The 13,642-nt window shown below is 39.2% G+C and overlaps 1 protein-coding gene across 9 annotated transcripts in view; it reads right to left on the reverse strand.

Annotated features, from left to right (window-relative positions):
- Positions 1 to 13,642, reverse strand: part of atp11c (ATPase phospholipid transporting 11C) — a 198,870-nt gene that overhangs the window by 145,299 nt on the left and 39,929 nt on the right. Inside the window, exon 1 of one of the 9 annotated variants that reach the window (XM_073057760.1) lies at positions 7,482 to 7,586. The exons of the other annotated variants lie outside the window; for them this stretch is intronic. Coding sequence (XP_072913861.1) covers positions 7,482 to 7,484 — 3 coding nt within the window. The 5' untranslated portion in view covers positions 7,485 to 7,586. Of the gene's footprint in view, positions 1 to 7,481; positions 7,587 to 13,642 lie in introns of those variants that run through there. 9 annotated transcript variants of the gene reach the window in all.

The raw sequence follows: 13,642 nt of genomic DNA on the forward strand, positions 1-13,642 counted from the left end.
CTACATTTCTACAACTGGCCTGCCATTTCATGCCTATGTGTATAGACTGAACCCAGAAAAGCTGGCAACTGCGAAGGCTGAGTTTGCCAATATGGAAAGACTTGGCATTGTCCGCCAGTCGAATAGCCCTCGGGCTTCACCCCTCCATATGGTCCCCAAGTCCGATGGTGGTTGCCACCCATAAGGCAATTACCAATGCCTTAACAAGGCCAGTACCCCTGATCATTACCTGGTCCCACACATCCAAGAGTCTTTGCATGTTTAGCTGGAAAATTAATTTTTTTCAAAGTCGCTCTAGTTAAGGGCGACCATCAGATGTGCTCAGAGGACATTTCCAAAACAGCTGTGATAATCCCGTTTAGCCTTTAAGTTTCTGCGCATGCCATTTGGGCTTTAAAAAAAAATGCAGCAATGACTTTCCAATGGCTGATGGACTGTGTTAAAAGATAGATATTCTTTTTTGGTTACCTGGATTACATGCCTGTGCATCCAAATCCGAACACATACAGTGGTACTAGAAAGTTTGTGAACCTTGTAAATTTTTCTCTATTTCTTTATAAATACAACCTAAAATGTGATCAGATCCTCACATATCCTAAATCCAGGTGAAGAGAACCCAATTAAATAAATAAATCAAGAAATATTATACTTGTTCATTTATTTATTGAGAAAAATTATCCAATATTACATGTATTTGTTGGAAAAAGTATGTGAACCTCTGGGCTAATACCTTCTACAAAAGCTATTTGGAGTCAGGTGTTCCATTCAATGAGATGAGATTGGAGGTGTGGGTTGTAGAGATGCCCTGCCCTATAAAAGACACACAAAGTCAGGTTACTGACAGAGCCTGCTCTTCTCAAGAAAGATTTGTTTATGTGCACCATGCCTTGATCAAAACAACTTTCAGAGAACCTTAGAAGAATTGTAGGGATGCATGAAGCTCAAAAAGGCTACAAAATCATTTCTAAAGACAAGAGTATTCAGCAGCTCACAGTAAGAGAAATTGTCCACAAATGGAGGTAACTCAGGGCTTTCGCTACTCCCCTTAAGAGTGGACATCCTGCAAAGATCACACCAAGAGCACAGAATGCAATGCTTAAGAAGGTGAAAAAGAACCCAATGGTAACAGCAAAAGACCTGCAGACATCTCTCGAACTTGGTAAAGTCTCTGTTCATGAGTCCAGCAAAAGAAAAACACCGAACAAGAATGCTGTTCGTGGTAAGACCATGGAGGAAACCACTGCTCTCTAAAAAAAAACATTGCTGCACGTCTCAAGTTTGCAAAAGATCACCTGAATGTTCTACAATGCTTCTGAGACAATGTTCTGCGGACAGATGAGACAAAAGGAGAACTTTTTTGGCAGAAATGCACATTGCTATGTTTGGAGGAAAAAGAGCACTCCACACCAACACCAAAACCTCACCCCAACAGTGAAGCATGGTGAAGGATCATCATGGTTTGGGGCTGCTTTCCTGCCTCAAGGCTTGGACAGTGTGCAGTTGTTGAAGGAACAATGAATTCAAAATTGTATCAAGACATTTTACAGGAGAATGGCAGGGCAGCAGTCCGTCACCTGAAGCTTAACAGAAGTTGGATTATGAAATAATGATCCGAAAGACAAGAGTAAATAAACAACAGAATAGTTTAAAAAGAAGAAAATTTGTGTTTTGGAATGGTCAAGTCAAAGTCCTGACATTAATCCTATTAAAAAAATGTTGGGGTAGGACTTGAAGCAAGCAGTTCATACAAGGAAGCCCACCAACATCCCAGAATTAAAGTAGTTTTGTAAGGAGGAATGGCCTAAAATTCCTCCTGGCTGATGTACAGGACTGATCAACAGTTACCAGAAATGTTTAGGTGAAGTTATTGCTGTACGCAGGGGGACACCAGTTACTAAAAGCAAAGGTTCACATACTATTTCCAACTAATATAGGTAATATTGGACCATTTTTCACAAAAATAAATAAATGAATAGATATAATGCTTTTGTGTTATTTATTTAATTGAGTTCGCTTTATCTAGTTTTAGGACTTAAGTGAATATCTGATCACATTTTAGGTCATATTTACGTAGAATTAGAGAATATTCTACAGGGTTCACAAACTTTCTAGCACCACTGTATCTAATCTCTGCCCACTTTGAGTGCTTAAGCCAACCCAGGTTGATTATTAACCTTCCTAAGTGCCAGTTTGGGTTGTCAACCGTTGACTTTCTCAAGCATCACATCTCAGCAAAAGGTGCAAAACCCTTTCCTTCAAAAGTAGCCACAATTATGGATTTCCCACCTTCACACACTACTAAATGTCTACAGGAGGTTTTACACCTGGTGAATTTCCATCACTGCTTCATTCTGCGAGCTGCTGAACTTCTGCCCCCTGTAAAGTGTGCTTAAATGCAATACCCCTCATCATGTGTTTGACTAGTCAGCGGACATGACCAGGGCATTTGATGCTAACCACAAGCTTTTTCCAATGCACCCACTCCCCAAAACACCTATAGCTATTAATACTAATGCTTCAGACTATGCTGTGGGTGCAGTGCATGAACAGTTTGTCATACACGTGTGGCTCGCCTTCCTTAGCCAGCAGCTCTGCCCCCCAAAAGGAAGTATGACGTGTTTGAATGTAAGCTTCTCTGTCTCTATCAGGCAGTCCGCAGTTTTCATTTTTTTTCTAGAGGGCTGCCATTTCACATTATTTGTTCACCACAAATTCCTCGTGCATGCGATGGCCTACATATCAGAGTTCACAAATGATGTACAACATATCAAGGGGAAGAATAATGCCATGGCTAATTGCCTCTCACAACCAGCCATTGAGGCCATACACAAAGGGGTTGATTATGGAAGTCGACGAAGCTACTGACCCAGAGATTCAGACTTGTTGAACAGCAATTACAAGCCTGCAGTTGGCTGACATTAAGTTTGAGGAAGCTGGGGTTTCTCTCCTCAGACTTGGGTTTATCATCACGGGCATGTGTTGTGAAATTTGTTAATTTCAAATCAACAATTTTAAAGCAGCAGTTCAATGCAATACATAATAGAGAAGATAACAATAATAATAAATAAGTAAATCAATTATAGTAAACATGTATTGAATAGATAAAAAAAAATAGTGCAAAAAACAGAAATAATATACTTTAAAAAAGTGAGGTAGTGCTCATGAGTTCAATGTCCATTTAGGAATTGGATGGCAGAGGGGAAGAAGCTGTTCCTGAATCACTGAGTGTGTGCCTTCAGGCTTCTGTACCTCTTATCCGATGGTAACAGTGAGAAAAGGGCATGCCCTGGGTCCTAGATGTCCTTAATAATGGACGCTGCCTTTCTGAGACACCGCTCGTTGAACATGTCCTGGGTACTTTGTAGGCTAGTAACCAAGATGGAGCTGACTAAACTTACAACCCTCTGCAGCTTCTTTTGGTCCTGTGCAGTAGCCCCCCACCCCATACCAGACAATCATGCAGCCTGTCAGAATGCTCTCCGTGGTACATCTACCGGTATATAAGTTTTAGAGTGTATTTGTTGACATACCAAATCTCTTCTAACTCTTAATGAAGTATAGTCATTGTCTTGACTTCTTTATAACTGCTTCTATCTGTTGAGACCAGGTTAGGTCCTCGGAGATCTTGACACCCAGGAACTTGAAATTGCTCAATCTCTCCACTTCAGATCCCTCTAAAAGGACTGGTGTGTGTTCCTTCATCTTACCCTTCCTGAATCAGCTCTTCCGTCTTACTGATGTTGAGTGCAAGGTTGTTGCTGCAATACCACTCCACTAGTTGGCATATCTCGTTCCTGTACGCCCTCTTATCTCCACCTGAGATTCTACCAACAACTCCTGTGCGATGTCTCAACTGGTCACCCTTGCCCCATCGTGCCTGCAAACTGGAGGAGGGCTGTTTTTGACTCTATACGTGACCTCTCGCAACCAGGCTGGGAGCCCCTCACTGAAACTGGCTGCATTAAATTTTGTGCAGCATGGGCTTAGAAAGGACATGCATAATTGGACTATAGCTTGTGTGAAGTGCCAATGGGCAAAACTAACCACCATGTTTAGGTGCCAATGGCACCTTTGGAGGTGTCTGAGTAATGGTTTCACCATGTCAATGTGGACTGTATTGGCCCTCTTCCCCCCTCCACTGGTTTCACGCACCTCCTATTCATGGTAGACCATACCACAAGGTGGCCAGAGGTCATCCCTCTAGCTTCAATGATGCCAGCAGATGTGGTTCAGTAGTTTATCAGCACCTGGATTGCTCTGCTTGCATCCCATCTGATATTTCCTCTGACCACTGTCCCCAATTCAGATCAGACATCTGAGCTTCGCTGGCACAGAACCTTGGCATTAGGCTGCATCACGCCACAGTGTATCACCCACAGTCTAATGACCAATGTGACTGGCTTCCCTACCCCTTAAAGGCAGTTCTGAGAGCTTCCCTGATTGATGAGCGTTGGCATGATCATCTCCCGTAGGTCCTGCTGGGGTTCAGAAACGCTCCAGAATATAATTTCTGTTTTTACACTGTTTTTAATTTAACTATTGAATAAACATATATGCTTATTGTAAATGATTTTTTTTCTATATCATCATGGATTGCCTAGTACTGCTGCCGCTAAGTTAACAAATTTCACGCTCTGGACAAACCAGAGGCCTCTGCTGTTCCAGCCATGGAACGCAGGACCTAAGCCAGGCAGCTCAATCGAGCTACGGACAGGCTCACAATGCCTGATTAAGTGAATTCTGGGGGGGGGGGCCTGGGTAAGGTAATGTAATTGGTGGAATTATATTGAGTTAGGGTTCACTTTAAGAGGCTGGTCTGATGTGATGATGTAATTACGTAAAGTACTTTTACCATGCTTTGTGTTCAATGTTTGGAGTACAATAAATGAACTGTTACAGTTTTTCTTAAACATAAAACCCCTCCGCTGTTTGTATTTGTGAAAACCAGTGCTGTCACCAACAAATCCACAGATGAGCAAAGCAAGTTAAATTACTTAGGGGACTCAGAACTAAAAGGAAACAAGCAAAAATATGCCTAGATATATATACTAAAAGAAGAATTGTGGATGCTGACTTCTGAAGTAAATATTGACAATATTCAGCATATCAAGTGTCAAGTAGAGGCCCTGATCGATACACAGAGATCATAACCAGAATCTTCTGTTCATCAGTAGTATTCCGGTTACAATCAAAACATGAGGTTGCGAAGCCATGTTTCAGTGCCAGAATGCTTTTCATGAATTTGGCATGAAATACTGACCTTCTTGAATGGCAAGTATTGGTGAAAGCTTGCAATTAACATTCTGCTGCAATGGAATTGAAATGATTGGAAACAGTTGCCTGGAAGACAGCATAATTGCTCATTACATTTCAATGAGTGTTAATTTGCAGTCTTTGTCTAAGAAATGTTTTGATGGACTTGACACTAAGATAGAGGGCATGTTTTTCCCAAGAACCTTAAGTATCAACATTTTGAAATTTGCTTTCTTTTTGTGAATTCCACAGGAACATGTGTAAGATTTTAAAGATTGTGATTAAAAAGGAGAAACTTTGATAGCAATGAGAATAGCTAGCTTTAGAAATGAAACTGGGAAATAATTATGCAATCAGAACCATGCAAATTCAATGAAACTTCTATTTAGCAGATCTCGTTGAGATTCCTTGCATTAAAATTAAGGAACAGTTGGAAAGCGAACAAAGTATATGAGTAAATTTAAAACTGGTAAAACTGTAGGAATACAACTTATCATTAAAATTATAGTATTACATTGTCAACTCCTGCACTCTAATGATAATTTATAGTTTTGTTATCTGCATTGTTGGACTTGCGCATCTTTGGAACATAAACACCCTTTTGTAACAACATCTATAACAAGCTAATGCATTTTTGGTAATTAAGACATTGAAATTACTATTCAGTTTGTGAAAACAACTTCTCTCATCACTTTTCCTCTGCCCATATGACAAAGAACAAACAAACAGCTCTCAGACTGTATCAGCATTTTGGGAACAAAGTTCAATTTGCCAGAAAAATCACAAAGTAAATTATATAAAACAGTGTGAATTGGGTTAATAAGAAAATCTTCAGAAAAATGTTTTGTCAAGCAAATGGTTTACAAAGGTTTACCGCTGAACAATAGACTTTCCAAATAAGTTATGTACATCTACAAGGCTGAAATTCCTTGATTAATAGGATACTTGATGATTTTAACTGGAGACAATGAGAGTCATTATGATACATATTTTTAATTGCACTGGGAAGGCTTGCTACTTTGGTGAAAGTAGAATGCATAACTTATTTTTCATTATAAACTGCATACTAACTGTACACTTGAAAGTAAAGGTCTGAGTTATCCACCCATAGCTGAAGTTATGAATTGTTTGAGATCTTAGGCTAAAGACATAGAAGTCGTTCAGTTCTTTAACTAGATGCATCATTGTGCCACAGATCTAAAGCACTCACATATGATTAATAAGAAAATAGCAAGCTACAGGCAAACACAAAATACAGTCGATTTTGGTTAATTGGGCCATTGGTTAATCAAGGTAGCTGCTTATTTGGGGTAACTTTTAAAGTACAAAAACTAATCAAGAAAATAGCCAGGATTCCTTTAGTTTATTTGGGACACTCTCTCTTAACTGGGGCAGGAGACCATTGCTGAACAGTTTCTATCTAGCGTCAGTCACGTGCACTTGTGTGGCTGTTAAGACACTATGCTATACTTCAAGTGAACAGTTTTTAATACCATTAGTGGTGTGTGCTTGTCTTAAAACAAACAATAACTTTTGTCACTGATGGTTGACAAGCAATAAGCAGCAAGACAACTCAGAACTGTTTTGCTCAAGCATCAGACTTGAAGATGCCAGATACAGTTGGGAGCGAAAATGAAACTATTTCACTACTTCAAGTTAAGCACTACAAAGAATTTCAAGGTATCAATGATCATCTTGAATGTTACCATAAAAATAAAGATTTGGATGATCCAATCATCATAAGCATTGTATGAAGTCCATTATCTGCACTAGGTGTCCGCCCTGATTTTGTCCATTTCCAGTCAATCAAAAGAACGTAGCAGCATACACTGGACAAATTACTCCGTTAATAACTATTAGAAACAGACAGTTTTATAGTACTGTAGTAGTATTTGTAATGTTTTAATTTGTTCCATATTTCATTTAAATACATAAATTACTCAGTTAAATGATTGCTTGTCTTTTTAAATACCTTTTTAACTATTTCCATGAAACTTCAGCTAATTGGGGCAGCTGCTTAATTGGGCCATCAATGTGGTCCCAATGAACCAGAACCACTGTATACCTGAACTGATCTGCAATACTGAATTGGAGCTACTACTCAATGCTGAAAGAAAAATCACACTTCTCCGGTAATTGGAAATGGTTACGTTAAAGCAGGCTGGTAAACATTCACTGTACTTTCGGTTCCTCATTTTTCAAATGCAAATATTGTCTGCACAACTTACCATTCTATTCCAACAGAGATGTTTAACTCCAACAATGTTCTCATATCAGGGTGCTTTGTTCTCTTTGGGAGTGCTGATTATGAAACTCTGGTCTACATTTGTGCTCTTATAAAAGCATTTTTACTCAAATATTGATCTATATTCGAATGCGTCTATCCGAACAAAGTTCAAGGACTCATTTTAGTAAAAGAACACAAGAACAGCAGAGTAGGTCATTTGTCTCCTCCCCCACCATGTCGTTACTGCCATCAAAATGGTGCCTATTTCGGAGCAGCTTGAATAACGTGCAGTTTGTATGTTATTCCCTTAAAATCACTGGATTTTTAATGGAGAATGTACAAACTCTATATTATTCCCCTAAAATTCAAAAATCCAACAATCTTTGTATTGAATGTACTTTGTAAATGAAGCTTTATATCTTAAAGATTCACTGCCCTATGAATGAGGAATAATCTAATATCAGTACTAGAATGTCAGACAGTGTATTCAAGCTGTACTCCCTCCTCATCCTAAACTCAGCAGTCAGATGAAACATGCATCCTGCATCTCAGTCTGGCACGCTGCTTAAGAATACAGTAAGTTTCAATGAGACCTTTCCTCATTCCTATAAACTTTCAGTGGACTGAAACAGTGTTCTCTAATCAAGATTCAAGATTGTTTAATGTCATTTCCAGGACACAAGTGTAAAAGAGAACAAAATAATGGTTAACACGAGGAAATCTGCAGATGCTGGAAATTCAAGCAACGCACACAAAATGCTGGTGGAACCTTCGTCAGGACTCCATAAATGTTATAAATAATTGTTACTCCAGATCCGATGTAGCACCAAAAAAAACAAGATAAAGGACACAATAATAAAAAGCACATTAAATATAAATACATTAGATAATATATATATATAGATAAACTATATATTCATAAAGTGACACTAGGCACATGAGTGTCTGTACAGAAGGTGACTGACAGAAGAAAGAGTAGGAGTGGGTTTAAGGGTTTATACCCAATTTCCCTCGGGATCAATAAAGTATGTCTGTCTGTCTGTTTGGGTGGAGGTGTTGATCAGCTTTACTGCTTGGGGTAAGTAACCGTTTTTGAGTCTGGTGGTCCTAGCCTGCTCCCTTATGGGAATGGGACAAATAATCCATGAGCAGGGTGGGTGGGACCCTTCATGATGTTACTGGGCTTTTTCCAGCACCTGTTTAAATATACGTCCTTGATGATTACCTTGCCAGGCAAATCTACTATTCCTGGAACCATTCAAGTGAATCTTGACTCACCTCCGTGTTACATGTTCATCACCCATCCTCACTCCTCCCAGAGGCGAGAAATGTTTTCAAAATAAACCACCCATTTCACAATGTAAAACAAGGAAATGAATGGCCTCACTTCTGTAATCATCTAGGAAGGTAACTGCAGTAGTATCTCTAACCATATGGAAAAGATTTCATGGATATTGGTCAACTTGTAATTTTAAGTTTATTCTCTGAAATATTACTTCAGAGTTTCTTCTAATCTTAACAATCCTGTCCACACACTTCATATTAATGAAGTAAAAAGTTAATACCCTGAAGGATGCATTGTGGTTACAAGCTGACAGAATTAAAGTTTAATAATATGGGCTCTCTGTCAGTCAGGGCAACTGTGGATGATGTAGCCTAACAGTCACCAATATGCAAGTCAGTAACCCGCCTTTTCCTCTTCTCTGTCAGTAGAAATGGTTCCGCCTGGCTTAGTAGCTAAGCCAGGAGCCAGACTTGGTTGTCAGAGAGTATTTTAAGAGCCATGCGATTGGGAGCATTTATTAGATAGTGGGAATATATCCCCACTACTCCCCCCACCCCCACGACAACCTTAAGGACAATGTGAATACAACAAACTTTAATCAGTGAAGTAGGATTCCTCACCATGAATAACTTATGGTTCTTAAGATTTGTGCAGTGTTCTGTAAATGTGTATATACCAGCTTTAATCAAAACAAACTACTTCAAGTGAAATTCAAGATTTTCCCACAATGCAATTTATCTATTAATTATTTGATGAAAAAATCCCTAGTTATTATCCTAACATACTTCAGCACTTCGTAATTATACTTGTATCAAAATAGACATTTGGGCCAACAGATGGAAAATTAATTGCGGAGAGCAGGCAAGTTTCACAATAATATTCAAACACTTTTAAAGTTTGTTATATACAACGGGCAGGTAAGCAAGATTGCGTTCATCTGCCTCCTCTCCCCACCCTTCGAACTCTAGCAGATACAAGCCTCACCTACAAACTTTCCTTATAAGGCACCTACTCTGAACAGCTTCCAGAGCATTTGCATTCTTAAATAAAGCAACCAATGCTGTGTGGAATATTCCACAGTAGTGTAGAGGTTAGCATGATGTTATTACAGCTCAGGGTGTCAGAGTTCAGAATTCAATTCCACCACCACCCCCTGTAATCAAGTTTGTAGGTTTTTTCTATGTGCACATGGGTTCCCTCCAGGTGCTCTAGTTTCTTTCCACAGTCCAAAGACATACTGGTTTAATTGGTCATTGTAAATTGTCATGTGATTAGGCTAGGGTAGTGGTCGCCAACCAGTCGATCTTTGAGACTTTCCCAGTAGATCCCAAAAAAAATGAAAAATACACAAATACTGTTGTAATGTGAACATTATAAAAATAAGTAATTCATTAGGATAATGATAATATAGCAATACTCCCACTACAGAAAGCTATTTGTGAAGAGAGGTTGTTTCCAGGGTTGTAGGGTTTTACTTCCATTCTTGACGTACAAAATTCTTTTTGTACGTCTTGATTTGACCACAGCATCTGCAGTGCACTTTGTGTTTACTTCCATTCTTTCTGCCCGTGTGCCTGAGATAAAGACTTTTCTGTCAACAAGAAACGAGGAGCACGAGGAACTCTCAGATGATGCATGGCTACTAGATTTAGGGTTTCTGACAGACCTAACGGCTAAATTAAATGCATTCAACACTGAGCGCATGGGAAAAGACTGACATCTGCCCCACATGATAAGTGCAGTAAACGTGTTTAAGGCCAAGCTCGGTGTTTGGATTTCAAATTTAAAGAACGGGAGGCTGACACACTTTCCCAACTTGGAGAAATGTTACAGGCTGTCAAGGAAAAACAATTCTTTTCATCCTGAGCAGTACTGTGTTTATCTAGACAAACTGGCAATAGAGTTCGATTGGCGTTTTGGGGAGTTAAACATCATGAAAGATATTGCTGCATGTATTTCAAACCCATCTCTGCTGATCAATATAGAACAGATAGCAGCCAAATTCCAGCAAGTATTTGGTGTGCCAAGTTATATTGAAATGGAAATACTGGTAATTGATTTGCAAAGTGACTTTGAGCTTAAGGCAAGATCAAGGGATGGTGACTTTTGGGAGCTTGTCAGCAGGGAGAAGTTTCCTCATCTCACCATGTGCACTGAAAGTCAGTGCCTACTTTGGGTCAACTTATCTGTGTGAAATGCATATTCACAGATGAAAATTATTAACTCTAAGTACAGGAGCTGTCTTACTAACAGACACCTCACAGATGGCCTCAGACTGGCTGTCTATAGTCATGAGCCAAATTTCAGGGAACTAGCTGAAAGTATTCAGCCCCAGTTAGCACACTGAGTGCAACAGTCAATTTTTATTCATTTATTTTTTGTGTTGAAATAAAATTAAATAATGAATTAAAGGTATGAAGTATTGTAATATTCTTAAAGAAAGACAGCTATGGCCTGTTTGATATGCTAGTTACAGCATTTTCTTGGTTGAATTAATTTGAAAGTTTGACAAAAGTATTTTATGTAATTCAATTAGCCCAATAAAAGGCCTCAAGTTGGAAGTACAATCTGAGCTGTTGTTTCTCTAAATGATTTAGTAGGTCGATCTTGCCTTTCACTAAGGCTGAGGTAGGGGATCTTGGGCTTAAAAAGGTTGGTGACCACTAGGCTAAGGTTAAAATGTGGGAGTTGATGGTGTATATGCTCATCGGGCTAGAAGAGCCTATTCCGCACTATCTCCAAATGATCAGACAGACTTCAGTTAGGCCACTGGTATGACAATCTCTAACTATTGCATTCTATTCCCTAGTAACATTGTTAGTTTTCCTAATTGCTATACCGATATACAGAGAGATCTTGAGGTCCAAGTTCATAGCACCCTAAAAGTGTCAGCCCACAATGTTAAAGGTGGTAAAAAAAAAAGTCATTTGGCATGCTTGCTTTAATTAGTTGAGGCATTGAGTTCAAGAGTCACGAAGTTTTGTTACAGTTTTATAGAATTCAGGTTAGGCCACATCTGAAGCATTACATTAATTTTGGAGTGGGTGCAAAAATTGAGGGCAGGTGTTCCAAGGGGGGTTTGGACAAACTAGGGCTATTTTCTGTGCAGCAGCAAAGGCTGAAGGGTGACCAGAGAGAAATGTATACAATTCTGACACACAAATAGATCGACAGCAAGTATTTTTCATTAGAGATTATATATAGGTGAAAGGAGATGTGCAGGACAATTGCTTTTTGTTATACAAAGTTTGAGGTGTCTGGAATGTGCTGCCAGAGTGGTGGTAGTGGCAGAAGTGATAGAGGCATTTGAAAGGCTCTTAGATAGGCAATGAATATGTATATTCATTGTATGAATATTCTGATATATGAATGCTGCATTTTGGGAAGTCAAACCAGGAACAAACCTATACAGTGAATGTTTGAGTGCTGGAGAATGCTGTGGGGCAGAGAGATCTAGAAGTACTATACGTAATGTGTGGATCTGTTTCTTTTAGAGCAATGGCCCCTGTTCCACCCTTAGCACAACGTATAGATAGTTGTCTATGCATGCGTATTAATCTGTTTCTACACGTGCAAACTGATCAGTTTTCTGTGCATGCACTGTTGCCTAGGTGTGGGCAAAGCTCTCTCTCACTCAACGTGAATACACCAGTTAAAGCCATCTCCTGTGTGCATGCTTTTATTTAATTGATATGTAGTTGTGCACAGAAACAACAAATTGGTGACAAGTATGAACAAGAATGTGAGAAAATAACTCAAACTGCACTGACAATTACAGGACAAAACAGTTAAACAGCACAAGAAAGCTGTCACAGATGCAAAGGTGTGAGTACAGTACACAGAGAAAGATGTGCTGAGTTTAAAGTGAAAATAATGTGGCAATGGCTTCAGGCAGGAAAACTGATGATAGCGCTAATGAAGGCTAGGAGTCGTATAGAGAGGGTTGAACTGTATTGTAACAAAAAATATGGAAGATCAAAAAGATGATATTTTTGCATTTATTTATTTAATTGGTTCTCTATCTAGTTTCAAGACTTGCATGAAGATCCGATCACATTTTAGATCATAATTATGTAGAAATAGAGAAAATTCTACAGGATTTAGAAACTTTCAACTGTAGTATTACTGAAGCAGATCACAAAATTATCTGGATCACAATAGATGTGTCCGGTGTAAAACTGGAACTAGAGTTCAATACAGGGTCAGCTTGGTCCATAATTCCAGAGGCTGACTACAACAGGCTGTTTTCTAAGATACCACTAGAGAAGACCTCCATGATGCTAAAGACTAACACAGACTAAAAAGTGTCTCCCAAAAACAAAGTGAATGTGACATATGGAGGCCAAACACAGCATTAGAGCTTTATAGATACTTTATTGATCCCAAAGTAAATTACACTGTCACAGTAGCATTACAAGTGTACAAATATTATAAGAGAAGAAAGAAAGAACAAAAAAAAGTTACCTCAGTCTAACAGGAGGGGGGTCATCACCTCCGCAGCTATAGATTGACTCATTATAGAGCCTAATAGCCGAGGGTAAGAATGATCTCATATACTGCTGTTTGGAGCAGCACAGTTGTCTTAGTCTATGACTAAAAGTGCTCCTCTGTTCCGCCAAGGTGGCATGCAGAGGGTGAGAAACAGTGTCCAGAATAACCAGGATTTTCTGTAGGGTCCTTTGATCTATCACAGCCTCCATTGTGCCCCGTTTGACTGCAACAACAGAGCCAGCCTTTCTAACCAGTTTATTGAACCTGTTGGCATTACCCTTGTTGATGGCATTGCCCCAGTACACCACTACATGGAAGATTGTACTGGCAACAACATACTGGTAGAACATGTGAAGGAAAGGCTTGGCTAGTATCATTCTGTTTTT

The sequence above is a fragment of the Hemitrygon akajei genome, chromosome 10, assembly GCF_048418815.1.
Source record: "Hemitrygon akajei chromosome 10, sHemAka1.3, whole genome shotgun sequence".
NCBI lineage: Eukaryota > Metazoa > Chordata > Chondrichthyes > Myliobatiformes > Dasyatidae > Hemitrygon > Hemitrygon akajei.